This window comes from Ciconia boyciana, chromosome 9 (assembly GCF_034638445.1).
Source record: "Ciconia boyciana chromosome 9, ASM3463844v1, whole genome shotgun sequence".
In the NCBI taxonomy this organism is placed as follows: Eukaryota; Metazoa; Chordata; class Aves; order Ciconiiformes; family Ciconiidae; genus Ciconia; species Ciconia boyciana.
The window spans coordinates 13452949-13470841 of record NC_132942.1 but is presented as its reverse complement, the minus strand read 5'-3'; the positions used below and the strand labels follow the sequence as shown (position 1 = coordinate 13470841).

The 17893-nt window shown below is 38.8% G+C and overlaps 1 protein-coding gene across 5 annotated transcripts in view; it reads left to right on the top strand.

Moving 5' to 3' along the window:
* The window catches only part of PWWP2A (PWWP domain containing 2A), a 31650-nt gene that overhangs the window by 893 nt on the left and 12864 nt on the right, over positions 1-17893 (top strand). For 2 of the 5 annotated variants that reach the window (XM_072871963.1, XM_072871964.1), the window contains exon 2: positions 13145-14842. In XM_072871963.1, coding sequence (XP_072728064.1) covers positions 13145-14828 — 1684 coding nt within the window. In that variant the 3' untranslated portion in view covers positions 14829-14842. Of the gene's footprint in view, positions 1-13144; positions 15961-17893 lie in introns of those variants that run through there. The other 3 variants (XM_072871966.1, XM_072871965.1, XM_072871962.1) reach the window with 3 other exon arrangements.

The window sequence follows — 17893 nt, the reverse complement described above, 5'->3', positions numbered from 1 at the left end:
TCCTTCGCGCTGAGAGGCCGGAGCCGTGGGTCCGCCCGGGGGCAAGGGGCTCCTGCCCCCGCGTCCTCCCGGGGGAACGGAGGCAGCAGCTCACGGGCATCCTTCTCCTCGACCCTTCTAGCAGGGGGTAGAGGGAGCGCGGCGGGGCAGGCAGGGCCTCCCTCCCGCCCGGGGCCCAGCCCCGCGCTCCTCGCCCGCCCCCGGCCTCAACGCGTGGACGGGGGAGCGGGCCCTTCCCAGGGCACGGGGTGTGAGCGGTGGCCGGCGGCTGTCCGGCCGCCCGTTTTATAGTGCTGTCCTTAACAAAAGCAGTCCCGAGTGGGAATGAGAAAATGGGGGAGCCGGGAGAGGGGCGAGCACATGGGCACATCCTTTTGACTCGGTTGGGATTCACGTTGGGCCTCCAGCATCCTTGTCTGCCGGGGAAAAAGGACCTGAGCTACAGATGTTAGCATTTATTCCAGTCTTTGTGCAAATGTACAGACCCAGACGTCTGTTTTTCCTGTTGGCTTGTGTCTTACATTGCCTAGGTAACCTTATTTTTCAGTACGTACTGTTTTTCAGACTAGTGGTTTTCAAGCCAGGCTATTACAGTCCTGAAGTACAGTTATTAGTACTGATTGCTCCTTGTATACAATGAATGGGGTGAAGTTTAATGGTTCTTAAATATCCTTTTTTTGGAGGGGGGGAACTGTTATGTATCACAAAATAACTTAAAGCCTTATCAGACTGTGAGGTTTGGGGTTTGCTTTTTTCATTGCCTTCCTATAGCAAGGGGTTCTTGGGAGGCCAGAATTCATCAGTGATACTGTATAGCTTATAAACAATCTTAACTGCTATTTACAGGTGAAAATACCTCTTTGTCTTAGTGTTTGTCTTCTAGACATACAAAGACTGTGCAAGTACATGAAAGAAAAGTGAAATTTGACCAGGGTTATTTAAAATAATTGGTATACAAAAAATGCAGCGTTTTTTTCCCCCAAATTTCAGCTGCATGTGTGGTCATATGTCTTTTATCACTCCCTTTTACATTACTAGTAGCTGTTTAATAACTTCCTGTAATATCAATATTGTCAATGCCTTCTAAAAGGAAAGGTATTAGGGACCAGCACTTTTGTCCTGGGCCTAGCTTCTTGGTTGATTTCTGAAACAGAAGGCCTTTTCTGAAACCCAAGTTCTGGGTAATGTCATGGAAGTAAGTTTTAAATTTGTCAGTGTCGTAGTTTAACCCCAGCCCGGGGGAGAATCAGAAGAGTAAAAGTAAGAAAACTCGTGGGCTGAGATAAAGACAGTTTAATAGGTAAAGCAAAACAAGGAATTAATTCACTACTTCCCATGGACAGGCAGGTGTTCAGCCATCTCCAGGAAAGCAGGGCTCCATCACACGTAACAGTTATTTGGGAAGACAAACGCCATCATTCCAAAGGTGTCCCCCCCCTTCCGTCTTCTTCCCTCAGCTTTATATACTGAGCATGAAGTCATACGGTATGGGATATCCCTTTGGTCAGTTGGGGTCAGCTGTCCCAGCTGTGTCCTCTCCCAGTTTCTTGTGCACCCCAGCCTATTGAAGCAGAAGAGGCCTTGACTCCATGTAAGCACTGCTCAGCAGTAACAAAAACATCCCTGTATCATCAACACTGTTTCCAGCAGAAATCCAAAATATAGCCCCATACTAGTTACTGTGAAGAAAATTAACTCTATCCCAGCTGAAATGAGCACAGTCAGTTGTTGTGGTTTGAAATGCTGAGTTATCAATTTGCCTTTTGAAGCCAAGTACTAAAATGTGATCTGCAAACTGTACTAACTTCTAGTGTGAAATATGTGATATCTCAAAACAGGCCAGAAGGCGTTACAACTTAAGTTGTAATGCTAGTTAACATTTATTCTTTTGTAGGTCTGAAGTTATACCAGCAAAATTATATTGTTGCCCTGGTTAGCAGGGTGACAAAGCATGTGCTTCTGTACTTCTAGGGGTCTATGTGTGTGAAGAAGGAAAATACCAGCTTCTCCCTTACTCCTGAAAGAGATCATATCTTACTAAACACACATTGACCACAAATATCCCCTCATTTGCCTGAGGTTTTCTTGTGTGCTGAAGATCCTTCTGTCATGCAGCACATCTACTGCAGCCCTTTGCAGTAAAGGTCATCTGTAGCAGGCAAACTGTCTGCTGCTTTGGCATTGTGGCTTCAGTGGAAGCATGCATCTCAATTTCCCCTGTTTTTAAGCACAGGCCCTGGGGCAAGTCTTCACAGTAAGAACTGTGGAAAAGTGATACATGAAGGCTTGTGCCAATACTCCCAGATTCTCTTATGCAGTGGAACCGCTTATTCCTTTCTCTCCATTCATATGATCTTGGACTTCTTTCAGAGGTACTTGTTATATGGGAATCCAGAAGGTGAAATTTAAATTCTAAAAGCCAAGCTCTTCGGAGTGCTTGGACAAAAAGAATTGAGTTTCTAGACATAAGGTCTATAATATTTGGCTGGTGACAAGTAAATATTTATAGATTAATAGGAGTCTCTGTTCAAATGTCTCAGAGCAGGAAATGCAGTGGTAAGTGAACTCTAGAAATAGTCCAAGAACTTGCTATCTGTAAGAAACTGAAGCATTATCAGAAAACAGGTGTTACATGAATGCCCAAGGTTTACATTTTATTCTAGACTTTATGACTTTGGTGATAAGTGGCTGAATGATAGTACTGTTTAGGTATCAGCTTTTCTTTATATCTGTTTATTTTTGTTTTGTGTAGCAGCAGGTGGACTTGTAGAACACCACTAACATTTTTCATGAACTTCCTTCTGTATCTGTGGCAGGCCCTGGAATTCTTATAATAAGCTTTTCCACTGGACCAAAAAAAAAAAAGGAATAAAAAAGAAAAAGGAAGGGTAGGGTTAAATCAAAACCACCTAAATTCCAGCATGCATTTACATGAAAATGCTGGGATTTCTAGTATGGAAGATGGGTGGTTACTGAAAGCTGTCTCCACTAGCTCATTCAAGTGCATGGGAATAGTCTTACAAACTTTCCTAATGCAAAGAGGATCAATATGTTAGGACTGCCAGTTCTTATTAAATAAAAGTGAAACTTTGTATTAGAATTTACTCATTCAATAGCTTCAACAAGTGGCTGATGTGTTCGCTGCACATTCTCATGCTGTTTGTATAGTATACTTGGAAGAAAATAATTCCTAGTCCTTTTTGGATCTTAATTTCTGCTTTCCCCTCCAGGGCAATGAAGGTGCTACTTCCGTACAGTACTAAGAAGAGTAAGTTTTAATGACTATGTTAAAAACCTGTCCACTGGACTCTTAGTCTTCTCAAGTCATGTTCTGAATTACTTCAAATTCAAGGTGAAAGAAAAGTAAAAATGTCCCCATATGTTTCTGGTTTTAAAGTTTTTTTTGGTTGGTTTTCTTATTTTTTCTTAATTCTGTTTCCATTGTTGAAATGATGCACTCACTTTGCATTTTATTCTTGTGGACTTTGATATGAAGTCAGTGGTGTTTATATTAAAGGTCTGATTTCCTCTTCCTCTCCTACCTCCTGTAAATAGGATGTCCTTTTAGGAGTTTATAACACAAGAACACAAGCACCTCAGTGTTCATTGAACTTTATTCCTACATTTATTGGAGGTAAGGAAGTATTTTCTCTGCCTGTACTAATGGCAGTCCCGTGTACCTGTCAGCAGCTGCACAGGAAGTTTTGAAAATCAGCAGAAAATAGGAACCTACATCTACTGAGTCCCAAATCAATTTCTTAGGCAGTAAATAATCATTTAAAGAGGGACATATCCCCACTTCTGTTACTCTAAAGGCTTATTGCACAAATTAAAAATGTGATCCTACTGTTATACTTTATTACTGCTGTTGCCATTACCATTTAAGTGCCTTATTGCATGCTAGGATAAGGTTCTGATGCAAGTTCCTCAGTGTATACCTCCCATCAGTCGTGCTGATGGGAGAGACAGGAAATGCAGCCAACCATCAGGCAGGCAGGAGAAGGCAATCCTGTCTTATTTTGTCAGAGTGGATAGTGGAATGTTTCATGCACGACTGTAGTTAATTTTCCATGCCATTGTACAAATTGTCATTGAAAACTACTCGTTAGGTATGGGGCTTAAATAAGGCTTGTAAGCTTGCCTGTATCCAGCATTTGACTAACACTGTGTTTGCTTAGGGTGTATGAGATGTTAATGCCACCTGCTGGCTCAGAATTAGTGAAAATCTTGCTCTGCACCTGGAGGAAGTAGACAGTAAGGAAATACCTGATGAGCGTAGCATTTGTAAATCTTAAAATGTAGGATTAAGAAGTCCTGGGTTTAGTTTGCCCTTCTGGAGAGAGGATAATTATTTCTGCAATTTTTTTTCCCTTCCCAAAGATTAAGGGGAGGAGGGGGATTAAATTTATGTTCCGTTTGCCGAGAGTCAGGACTTGGGCTTTCTATTGCTTTATCATTTGACTAAAATTTTCCTTCTAATCCTACAGATGTGATAGACATGTGTCTTCCTATTGTCTTTTTCTCTAAGCTATTTCCCTTCTGACTTGTGTGTGATCATAATAGTTCTTGAGGGGGAAAGGGAGAGCAAAAAGTTGTTTTGTGACCTAAAAGCCTTAGATATCCAAAAGATGCCCAGTGTATTGCTAGTAGACGGGTGTTTGAAATTATATCTTAATGGGGGTTTGGTTGTGGAAGATAAGGAAAGACTTCCTGCAGCACAGTATCCATGAACTATATGATGAAAATAAACTTTTATAGACAGCTTCAAATTCTTATAATCCTAGTAGCAGTTTTCAGTCACATCATTCTTTCTTGGCAACTCTTGAATCCTATGCTTTTCCCAATTTATTCATTGACCTTTCTACTGCAAAAGAATAAAAATAAATAATGGAACTGTTGCATTCATTCCCTAGTTCATGTTGTCTTAATCTGCAGAACATCTGTTAGATTTTTAAATCATTTACATTTAGCACTTTTTGAAACTTGTGGTCTATGTATACTCACATTTTGTTGGTATAAACTCTGCAGGATGAATCTAGTGTGTTGCAACCATATATACCAAGAAAGGTGGGAGAGGAATAGAAGGTACTCCCAAGTTGAGAAATTCAAGATCTGATGTGAGAAGGAAACAGCAGAAGTCTTACTTGAAAAAATGTGGCATGTTTCTCCCTTCTCTTAAGTTCTCTTTTACTAATAAGTTCATTTAATAAATAGGGACAACATTTGGTCATCCTTGTCTGGGGAAGGTTTAAGTTCTATAGAAGTACTGATGTTCTATGATATACATTCTCAACAGTAAAATGTCTGTTACTCAGGGTTGTGTGTGGGTTGTGTTTTGGTTTCTTGTTTGTTTGGGTTTTTTTAAACTACACTCAGTTTGCAAGGTGTTCCTACAATTCATCACCTATTTTTTGTTGTTTCTCAGATGTGTAAAGGAGCTTGGTGAAATTCTAGCATTTAAGGAACAGCCATAACACTTCTTTGATATTTGCTTTTATCCCCAGAACACTGGAAGCATAGGTGTGATGTGAGTGTGTGTGTGTGGTTAAGAGAGTAAATTACATATACTTTGCTTGTGACTGACAGAAGTTATATTGAAAGGTATAGTGTCAAATTTAGCCTCACTTAGAGGACAGGGTTGGGTCAGAAGACTTTGTGATACTGTTTTCAACCTAAATTTTTCTATGATTTTATAATGTTTCAGCTTCTATGAGAAAATAGTTTCTCTTGTGTCTCTAACTACATCCAAAACTTTATTGAGTGTTATTTGTGGTCACTTATCAAATGCTTTTTGAAAGGCTTACTCATTTCCAAGTTTCCACTTGGAAAGTGAAAATCACTAACAAAACTGGACTAGCTTTTAGGATTTTGCTAGTATAGGTATAAAGCATGTTAAAGCTGCTGCTTATACTGAAAACACTTGCCAATCTGCTTCTGATTTTGAGCCAGTACAAGGAGTATGACTGTTCCCTTTCGCAAACTAGTAAGTTCTAATCTTACTGGTAGATGGGGCATCTGTGGATTGTGCCTCAAACTTTCCTTTCCTAAAGTAGCTGTAGTCTACTACTCTTCTTTGTTGGACTGTGATGCAACAGATGATGGTTAAATTGTCCTTTCTTCTTATGATATGCTTTTCTGTATTCCAACAGCATGGGTTGCCATTGCTTTCCAAGAGTAGCTTGACTTGACTTGGCTTGAAGTGTTGAGAGACTGGGTAGAGGTGAAATTTTCAGTATGCTTTAAATATTTTTTTTCTCTACACTGTTATGGGACTGATGAATCTTGTCCATCTTGACACTGAATTGGCTTAAAGTTCATCCATTAATGGTATCATTCTCTTCCATGTGTCTTGGGTCTGACTGGTATGTGGATGATCTTGAAGTGTATATTAAAGGTTTATCTTAATCATAAAGTTTTGCAATCGTGTAAGACTTCCAAATATATCAGGAAAGCATCTACTTTAAAATGCAACTGATGCTTGAAACTAATAATGCCAACAGATGTAAAAAATTAAAACATAATTTCAGTTTAAACAGACCTTCAGCTTTATAAGCATGCCAATTGTAGTTAGTGGGAAGCCTAAACTTAAAGCATACTATCTTTTAAAGTTTACTCTTATATCCTTGATAGAACTCCAAGTTACAGAAAACTGAAGGAAATTCTGTGAATTTATTTGTAAGTCCTTTCCAATGAAAAGGTGAGGGGTACCTTCCCACTTCTGTGGGGGGAAAGCAGTGTGATAGGGTCCCACCTGCATACTCTTCAGGCTTATCAATGTTGAGATTCTTCTGTCTCTACAGTGGATAATTCTTCAAAGTCTGCATCAGCATCCTAACTACATGGACTTCTGTGATTCAGTTTCCTGGAAGTTGAAGTCTTTGAAAGGGCTTCTAACTTAATGGAGAGATGTACTGTAAGCTAATACAACCTTTGGTGTATTTGCATATTGTTTGGTATCCATTAGTTGGTTTCCACCTGGGTAGTGATTGCAGCAGGAGATCCAGGTGACAGTGGTTAGGAATGATTGAAATCAGCTGCTGCCTTGGATACTTCTAACCAGCTTTCTTGAGAGATACTTTCAAACTCAATTCTACACATACCCTGCTCTTGTTTGTCTTCTGCCTTCAAAGTGTGCCAGAAACAAGAGCGTGGATTTCAGGCAAGTGTACCTGCTTGAAAAACACTAAGCTTAACATTGATTAGTAAAAGTTTTTGAGTATGTAGGCTTCCTACTAGTTTGCTTAGATGTGGATTGTCACATGTTACTTAATTTGAACTATCATATCTTTAACCAAATTTTTCTTGGTGCTGAGAGTTTGTGATGGTGAGGCAACATCTATTCTTGATGTTGTGTTATTCCCAGTCCCTTGTCATGTTTTTAGAGCTCTAAGCGAGATATGCATTTTCTAGTCTATTTAGCCTAGTGTTACATTGCTCAGGAGGTGAGTAAACCATTGAGTTGATAGTTTGGCTTCTGTGTATGCTTTTTTCAGTAACATGCCTGCTGCTTAAAGCAGTGTGTTCCATATCGTGCTTTACCACACAAAGTAAATTGTATATTAAAAATAGGTTATTGCATAATCTGTGTTTTGAATACAAGTTATTTCAGGAGTTCTGAAATACTTTGTGTTCAAATAGCTATGATCTAATTGTATTGTACATTGAGTATTATAATTTAAACCCTCAGTTTAGATACATGCATGAAATGTATATACTTAGCTCTACATTATTTCAGCATATTATTATACTCCCAGCATTCAGAGTCTTTGAACTTTTATCCATGCAATAAAAATTGCTTCAGTTGTTGCTTGTCTTGGTTTTTGCAGAACACTAAGGATGATATTGAGTACAAGAGCAATGCATAAAAAGGTAATCAGAGATTACTGTAGTCTGACTTAGTGGTGAAGATGAGTTTTGATCATAGTCATTTACAACAGACTTGTTTTAATGCTTATCACAACACTGGAAGTTACTGTGCTTTGTTGATGTTAATTCAGTGTGTTCGCAGACAAATGTGAAATACTTCTGAAGCGGTTCAGTGGGTTCTCTCCTTTGGCTCTTCTTGGCAGAACAACGTGCTTTTTCATTTTAGAGAATAGAGAAGTAAATAGAGAAGTAAAAGTTAGACATTGGAGGCTAAAGATGAGAGCAAGTGTTTTTACTTTGCTTGAAGTACTTAAGTTTACATATTTGTAATACAGATCTATATGGCTTTAAGTAACAGGCTTCTATGTTTGATACCCAAACTAGCTTTTACATAATTACAAAAGATGCCATGGCTACCTGTTCATTAACTTGCAGTTGACAAACTGTGGAAATAAAACCTCAGTGTTTTTATCATATTTCTGCTTCTGTATACCCTAGTCAATTGAAAGCTCTTCTCAGTGTAAAGATCACTGGACTGCCGGAATTGATCTCATCTACCCCATTAGTCTCTTATTTAAATATAGTTCCCAATATTCCTGTTGCTATTCATGTCTTTAATGCATATGTATATTGAAGTGATGTATATAGCAGAAATATGATTAGATCTACTGATTGCTCTGGTTGCTTGTAAAACTTCCTGGAGATAAGTTTCTTATGATGGGTCTCAACCGTCTTCTCTTTTAGAGGTGCCTTTTCAAAGCAAAAAAGAGCCAGGACACCTCTACACGAGAGGAAGCTGGCAACATGGAAAAATGGTTCTAACTTTGAATAGGTATGAAACAGCAGTGCACTGCTTTCCAGAACTGCCTTTTTCTGGAAAGCAGAAAATACCTATTTCTTACTTTGGTTTTCGTAACACTTCAATTTTAGATCCCACATCAATGAATCCTTCTATTCCTTCAAGTCATAGTCTGAGGTAGAACTATATTATGTTATACATGAGTGAGCTGTACAATGAACAGCTGGAACTTATGCACAAATGGATTTTTTTTTAAGCAAACAGTAATTGGAGTATGTCTTTCCAAGAATAGCCTTTTCTAGAGGAAAGTAGTATTGTAGTAGGGACAGGTGATACTCGGGATCAATATATTAAAAAAAATGTAGTTTGTTAGAATAAAGACAAGGCAGTTCTTTATAGTACTTAAACATGCAACAAGTGACAAACGAAATATGTAGGTAGTCTCACTGATGTAGCATAACCGAAATGGTTTCTTTTAAGAGGTGATCTACTGCTGAGTCATTGACTGACGTGTGGATCAGTAAATGTCATGATACAACTGAGTTATGCTGCTTGGATTTTTTAACCTTTTTTTAATATGGTAGCCTTTTAGTCCATCTTCATCTCTGTAGTAGATGAACCAAATGTGAGCTTGTGCAACTTTTATGTCTAACCTACGTACATGTGGCACTCCTAGCTATTTCAAACATGTAGTTGTTGTAACAAAAATTATTGTGATTGTATGAGAAGCACTTGTCTTCAAGGTCCACCAACTAGATGTATGAAAATAGGGCTAGAAATTCTAGTATATGCAATAAATACTTGTGTTTGCTGTTGAACTAATTAGATGCTGTGTCATGCCTTGTCTTGAATAGGTTTATTAAGATCACATCTTCATTCCGCTGCTTCTCTTAAGAAAAATAGGCCATTCTTTGTTTTGCTTTCACTTTCTTCTTACCTTGTTCTTTGTCTTCATTCTGTCCTGTATCATTTACTGTTTCATTCCTAAGTTTTTCTGCCATTGTTCTCTCTTCTTGATTTTCCTGTCGTTCTTCCAAGTTGCACAGCTGGAGAACTTCATTCACCACGGAGGAAACAAAGATCATCTGAAAACTGAAAGTATGTGGATGCAACCTGCTATTGGATGAGCCCAAAGAGAAGGCACCATACACTCAGCTGTTGGAAGTAATATTCAGTCTCTGGGCTTACCAAATTTATCTTGTACTTCAGGTGGACTATGTCTTGACTAGTCATGTCTTTGTGTATTGACACATCATTTGCAGGAATAGTGTCTTCATTTGCTCTTACATAACTGTCACTAGACAATATCCGTGAATGTTCTCTAATTCTACAATTCAGTAATTTTTATGTAGACGGGGCTGGAGATTCTAGTTCATTTTTTAAAACAGTACCTTTTGTGAGACAGACTCCAGCGTCAGAGATTCAGTCTGGATTGGTTTTGTGTCTTACTAAAGCAGGTTTGCATCTTAAATAAAAATTCCACTTTGGCTGTCCTGTTCTCCAGCTGTTTGGCCTGTGTATTATGCAGATGCTTGAAGGAAAGTATAGTCTAAGGTGGAGTTTTAATCTTTGATGCCTTCATGGTATTAGTCATATGCTGAGCTTTCCATTAGGCTTTTTTATGCATTTGGAGTGCTAATTGTGCTGACTTTGCTTGTGAGGCAGTAGAATGAAAATCTAGGAAAAAAGAGATTAATTAATTAAATGGGATCCTTCTGGAGAACCTCCTTGCAGTCCTCTTCATCCACTTCTTGCCTAGTCACTGCTAATAATGCTTAATTTCCTAACACAGAGTCAGCATAAATGTCTTCTAGAAGAAAGTCCTTTTGTGTTCAATGCATAGTCCTTTTGCATTGGACTATGGAAATGTCTTGTGAGAGGCTAGGAAATGCAGTTCCTGAGACAGTGAAAAGAGTTGTAAGTGATGTTCTTCTGCATGGGTTTTGCCCATTTGATATCACACTCCTGTCTAGTTCTACTTTTGTGGTGTTTGTCTGGGACTGAAATTTGCACAGCAGAGATCTTACCCTGTCTTGTTCTTAACTCTTATAGTAAATTTAACTTTTCCCCAAATCCTGTAATCTCTATCAGGTGGTGAAAGATGGGATCTGGATCTTACTGCTTTTAAAGAAGCTGAAGTTCTTGATGCAAATAACACTGAAAATATTGCTAATTTAATTACTGTCAGCTGATAGTTTCTTTTAAAGCCCTACTTGGAATTGAGTAACTTGCTCATAATCCTTAGTGGAAGGAAAAGTGTTTGTGGAAAAATAACTTCTTTACACTTGGTGGACTTCTGGGACTTCAGGGAACTTAAAACTTGGTTATGAGTGAGTCCCTTGTGGTTTAATGCCAGACTGTAGGCTGGAGAAATGCCTGTATCAGCTGCCAAATGTTTATAATTCACTGTAGCCTTCACTAGTGCAGTAGACTGCATCTAGTTATGCTGCTCATTTCTGGAGGGACATGTGGAATTCAACTGGAGTGGCTCCAAACCTCAGAAATGAACTTTTGTGGGGTGGTGGGATGTTTTGTGGTAAAGAGCACTCATCAGCCTGTGGATAAGGACAGAACTGCTCTAGCTGCTCACCTGGGCTCCTGCCTATGTCCCCAGAGTTCAAAGGTATGAATGTAACAGTACCTAGGTGTAGGGTAACAACAGTTCCCATGTTGATACTAAACTGTAAATTGTCATGTGTTCAACTTCCCTTCTTTTCTATGATGACAAAATTGTTTGGTTGCCCCTTGCTTAGGTTGTCTGCTGTTTCTGTTCTCCTTTTGTAATGAAGTGCAAACTGGATGGATAATTTAATCTTGGATGGGTTGTTTGCTTCAATTGCACCTTTTTAAGTGTGAAAAGAGGCTTAACAGATAAGCAAAAGGACAAACAAGTGATGGCTTTTGTTGGTGACAGTGTAAAGAATCTTCTAATGCATATGATGACCTTTTTTTTTTTTCAAAACCAGTTTCAAAGAAGTAGAGCCAGCATGTAGGCACTTGAATGAACTGCATGTTTCTTGCAGGAGTGTGAATGGAAAATAGACCGGTATTCAGTATTTATCTTCAGTTGAGAGGCACCCATAAATTGTAAATAAACTTCAGTTCAATCAGTTAAGAGGATGTTGCAGTTGAGCAGCTGTAGTGCAACATGAACTAGTGTTAACCTGAGGACAAATCTTGGGTAATTACTTCATTCTCCTGTCAGGTGGGGTATGATAAACATAATGGTGTTTTAGTGATTCAAAATGAATGATTTGGCATTTGAATTGCAACCTTGTCTATCATGTTGTTACTGCATTAAGGTCAAACTGTTAAAATACCAACTAATGTAAGCCAAACGCTAGTGTGTGTATGGGAGCTGGAATCAGGCAGAGGTCAAGAGCAGTGAACAACCTAGTGACAGCTCTGTGTAAGGCTGGTACCTCAGCTGGTAGATTGTGGAGTGGAACAGAAGGAAGGTTAAACAAGCTTTTATAATCCTTCCCTGTTCTGGGGATTGAAAGATACATTGTTGTAAAATGAATTTTTTTATCATTTGATTTCCTCTCAGGAGAAGGCAAGCGTAAGGCATTGCAAACTGATAAAATGTTTCCCTTAGCACAACCCTTTGCAAGAAAGTATTGCGTACCTGTTAGGCAACATGCTACTTCTGTTACTATAGGAAAGTTGAGCTAATGCCCCAGTCATACTGGGATTTTTCCATTCTCTTCTCAGAGCTGATCAGGGTGGTGAGAAGCCCTGTGTATGTCAAATGGGGCAGCAGAGATCTAGAGCTGTCTGGAGAGAAGTAGGCAAAGGTTTGAAATATTGTTTGCTTGCAAAACAGGCAGGAATGGTTTGTACTGTGTTGAAATAAAGGTAGTTTTGCTGGAAGAAACTCAAACTAATAGGCTAGCAAGTTTTGGGCTGTAATGCATCAGATGATCAAGTGCTAATCTTTTTGTGGGTGAAGAATGATGGCACTTGCAAGTTCAATGCAAGTATTTATGTAGTCCATATTTGCCTCGATTAAATCTGAAACATACTCGGCCTTTTGTGCTATGCTAAAAATGGAAGAATTTTGTAAAAGTTACTGAAGATGCCTTCTTCACATAAGTTGACTTAGTATGGAAATCCTGGGTAGATTTGGAGTTCATGGGATGAGTGTGTAGCTTGCATGTTTATAAGCATTTTCTAAAAGTACAAAGTTAATTCTTTTACTGCTGTCTCTAGGTTATATTTTTTGTTACATTTTTGGGTCATCTTGTTGATGCAAGAGAAACTGATAATAAGTGAAACTGTATTTTGTGTTCTCTACTGACTTGGTTTTGGTGTCCTGCTTTTTCAAAGCTTACCATAAGGCTAGATATGAAGCTTTAATTTTCCTGGGATTCGTGTCTTTCAAATGACGGCTACATAATGTGGACAGGTTTTCAAATGCTTTTTAATAAATGCAGCAAAAGATCCCTCAAAACCTTTAATTTTTTTTTTCTCTTTAAGGTTTGGACCCCATGGAATCCCTGTGACCATATTTCCTAAAAGGGAATACAAGGATAAACCTGAAGCCATGCAGCTCCAAAGTAAACCATTCCAAGATGAGGCACAGGTGAAGTGTGAATCTAATGCTGCAGTCCCTGATGACTCTTCTCTCACGCAGCCATCAGAACCTAGCATAGCTAAAAGCCTATGGACTTCTAAACCACCTCCTCTCTTTCATGAGGGAGCGCCATATCCTCCTCCTTTGTTTATCAGGGACACGTATAACCAGTCAATACCTCAGCCTCCACCCCGGAAAATTAAGCGGCCCAAGCGTAAAATGTACAGGGAGGAACCCACTTCTATCATGAATGCTATCAAACTACGACCCCGGCAGGTCTTATGTGACAAGTGCAAAAACAGTGTTGTTGCAGAAAAAAAAGAAATAAAAAAAGGTGGCAATGCAAGTGACTCTTCAAAATATGAGGATAATAAAAAACGAAGAAATGAGAGTGTGACTACTGTGAATAAAAAACTTAAGACTGACCATAAAGTGGATGGAAAAAGCCAAAATGAAAGCCAGAAAAGGAATGCTGTGGTCAAGGTTTCAAATATTGCCCATAGCAGAAGCAGAGTAGTTAAAGTTTCCGCACAAGCAAATACTTCAAAAGCGCAGTTAAATACAAAAAAAGTTCTCCAGAGCAAAAACATGGATCATGCAAAAGCTCGGGAAGTCTTGAAAATGGCCAAAGAAAAGGCACAAAAGAAGCAGAGTGCAACCTCCTCTTCCAAAAATGCACATTCAAAGGTCCACTTCACACGGCGTCTTCAGAACACCAGCTCAGGTTCCCTCCCACCCCGATTGCGTTTAAAGCCACAAAGGTATCGGAATGAAGAAAATGACTCTTCTCTCAAGACAGGACTTGAGAAAATACGGAGTGGCAAGATGGCAACTAAGCCCCAGTCTCGCTGCTCCTCCACCCGCTCAGCAGGTGAGGCCCCTTCAGAAAATCAGAGCCCCTCAGAAGGCCCTGAAGAGGCCAGCAGTGAGGTTCAGGACACAAGTGAAGTGCATGTAACTGTTGATCAGGATGAACACCAGACATTGGGCAAGAGAGGCAGCAAAAGCAATATAACGGTTTACATGACCCTTAATCAAAAGAAATCTGACTCTTCCAGTGCATCAGTTTGTAGTAGTGATAGCACAGATGATTTGAAATCTACCAACTCTGAGTGTAGCTCTACTGAAAGCTTTGATTTTCCTCCAGGCAGCATGCATGCACCTTCCTCCTCCTCCTCCTCCTCTTCAAAGGAAGAGAAAAAGCTCAGTAATTCCTTGAAAACGGAAGTCTTTTCCAAAAACGTCTCTAAATGTGTCACACCAGATGGCAGGACCGTATGTGTAGGGGACATTGTTTGGGCCAAGATTTATGGCTTCCCTTGGTGGCCAGCCCGTATTCTTACCATAACTGTGAGCCGGAAAGATAATGGCCTTTTAGTTCGACAGGAGGCTCGTATCTCGTGGTTTGGCTCAACAACAACATCTTTTCTTGCTCTTGCACAACTATCCCCCTTTTTAGAAAGCTTCCAGTTGCGCTTTAATAAGAAGAGAAAGGGTCTTTACCGCAAGGCCGTCACAGAGGCAGCTAAGGCTGCTAAGCAGCTGACTCCCGAAGTTCGGGCCCTGCTGACACAGTTTGAAACGTGAACATGGAAAGTAAGGTAGGCAAGAAATCTGGAGGCTCCACAAAATTCATAGCCTAGTTAGAGAACTACCATGAAGGACTTGCCAAGTCAGAAGTTGCACTCGGTTGACTGCTCTTTTTATACTAAAGTTGTTCATTTGTAGCAGTTTCTTGACAGTTAAAGAAATTGAACATGCAATCAAAATTAGCCTAAAGTGAGAACTTCAGTATTTTTCAAGTAAGAATTTTTTTTAAAGAAAAAAAACTCCTCAAACACCCAATGCATAGGAGCCATAGCCTCAGCTGAAAGGCAGCTTATTTGCAGGGAATTTTTTAGTAGTTTCTACCCAGTATATAACTAGTTGCTGTGTGGCAAAGGGTTAACACAAGGGATGAAAGTAGTAGCTGTGACTTTTTTTTTTATTAGGTGGCCCATCAGGGAAGTGTAGAAATTTAAGCCTTGTCTAAATGGTCTTTAAAGATTATTTTAAATAGTCTCTAATGTATTTAGTCTGGCCAGTGCAAATTGGTTCAAAGCATGCTTGAACATCTTCAGGAGGCATGCCCCAATCCACATAGGCCAGTTTAAATGGCATTAGAAGACTTGCTGAAATTTTTGAGGAAGAAGAATTCATGTAACTTAAAGACCAGATTAAATGGGGTTTTATCGTAGTGACCACTTAAACACTCAGCCTTTCTATGCACATGGGGTACAAATAAAACACTTCAGGGTCTGAGAAGCCGAGAGGGATGCCTGTAGCTCTAAGACAAAGCTGAGAAGTCGCTCAGTATTTGGGATCAAGGGCTGTTAATGCTGCATAGGTGTGAATCATAACTTCTGGTCTTTCTTCCTGAAGAAATCTTTCAGGCCATTTGCCTGGAGGTTTAGATTAAGAGAGGCTTTGTTTTTGAATGTGTAAATAATTGATTGCTGAAATTGGTCAGATTTTCTCCTGACTGGTTGTTCCTAAATTCTTAGGATACGTCCTAGTAAATTACACTTTGTGAATTGTCAGATGTGTAATTGTTGCATTTTGGATGTATCTAACTTCATTTTTTTAATATTTCCGTTTAAGGTATCTGTTTGCAGGTCAGAAAATGAGAATATGTAACTGTGTAATGCTCTGAAATGTAAAAAAACAAACTGTAAATAAAATTGACTAAATCTGAATTATTTGTGTGTGTTTCTCAAAAAGCTTTGAAAAAAAAATCCAGGATGTTAGAGTACTTTATATGTATGCCGTATTTAGAGGACACCCTTTTAAAAAGTAAATTGTCCTTTTTCACGCATTCTTAAAGATAACTGCTTGATGTAAACTACTAATGGTATACTTCAGTCTTAATTTTGAGATTAAGCAATTATCTGTCCCTTTTGTTTCGAAACTAGCTCTGTAGAGGGCTTCCTGTAAAGGTGATCAAATTTCTCCCTTAAATAGATTTTGTTCCATATGTTTGAATAAAGACTGTGGATAATGTCACTTATACAGTGGGGAAATGTTTTCAGTTTTCTCCATCTATCAAAACCTAATCAGATCCACTCTCCACTGCTACTTCAGCTTTTCTTGCATGTCTTTTGCTCAATGTTGGGGCATTTTCATGCAACTGACTTTACATTTTTTTTTTTCTTCTAGTTTTGGTCCTTACCTGACCATGTGAATTACTGTCTCTTCTCCAACCAACTCCTGTTTCAGCCTTGCAATGCCTTGTGAAGAATCTCTCAGTGTTCAATCCAAAGCAGTTTTCATCCTGTTTTTTCCGTAACTGTCATGATTGCCTCCATGGGCATGTAAAAAATTAAGCTTAGACTGAAATTAGATTTTTAAACAGACATGAAAATGGGGGTAAGGACTTAATCATCAAACCCTTAAAATCTTTTAACTTAAGATTACATTGTATATGTTCATGATACTGTCTGGTCATTTCAAAGCATTCATTTTCTTTTTACCTTTTAAAATTAATTCTTTTGTGCCCACAGAACTATTGGAAGTCTAAAGTGTCAAATACATGGCCGTTCAAATTTTCCTCAAGTTTATGGTCATCTCTAATTAAGCTTCCAAATATACCAGCTTTACCTTGGCATTCCAACAGTTACCAAAAAACCCCACTGGTCAATGCTTTTTGAATGTGATAAACACACAATAAATTTCATAATGTGGAAAAAAATTGGGGGAAAAAAAATCCTGTTTCATGTCTATGTATTCTTTCCTGCAAACAGAAACAGTTACTCTATTTAGGTAAATAAGCCATACTTTGTTATTAAAGCAGACTGCTTTTTGAAGTCAAGAACCCATACAACGTGGTTTAGATGTCTACGCTAGTTCCTTGAGGTTTAGAAGCTCGAGTGAACTGGTTGTAAGTTAGTTGTTCTGAGCCAAGTAGTGGTGAAATCAATATTTACATTGTTAATTTTTCTTTGAAAGACCTGGAAGCTTTGTACTCTTATCTCTTAATTTATATAAAGTTAGAATAGCACTAAAGCATACATAGTCAAAGTTTGCGCAGGTGTTCACTGGTAAGATGGGAGAGCAACAGGTATGAGAGGGGTTTCTTTAGATTGTTTTATGTTCAAAAGAACTGTTTATGAAAGGCATTTAAAGAGTCTTAGTTTTGATTTGTAGTTGATCAGTCTTTTAAGAAGTCTTTCTTAAGCTTTATAGTGAATCTGCTTTATCACTTCAGACTTAACAGGTCTCAAAACAAATAGACTTTTTTTTTTACAACATCATGTTACATTAGGTTGAAAATATCGTGTTCATACCTGTCCATGATTTTCCTTTCACTCTGAAGTAGCTAACACTCTAGATATAACAGAGTCTACAGTGGAGAAAATGTTGGGCTTAATGTAAAGTCTGGTTACAGTAAGTAACCTTGGCTATGGCAGTATGGATGCTGCATGTAGATTAGCTTTGAAGATTTAGGCAAAGTTTAGTGCAGTTTTAGCTACAAACTGCAAAAAACCCCACACTTCTATGTGCCTGTCTGCTCCCAGCAATGCCTACGCTTTGAGTGTGGACTACTGTTCTTGCACATGGGTACACATGTACCATCTCTGAGTTAGCTTGACAGTTTAAATGACTTACCAAATAAC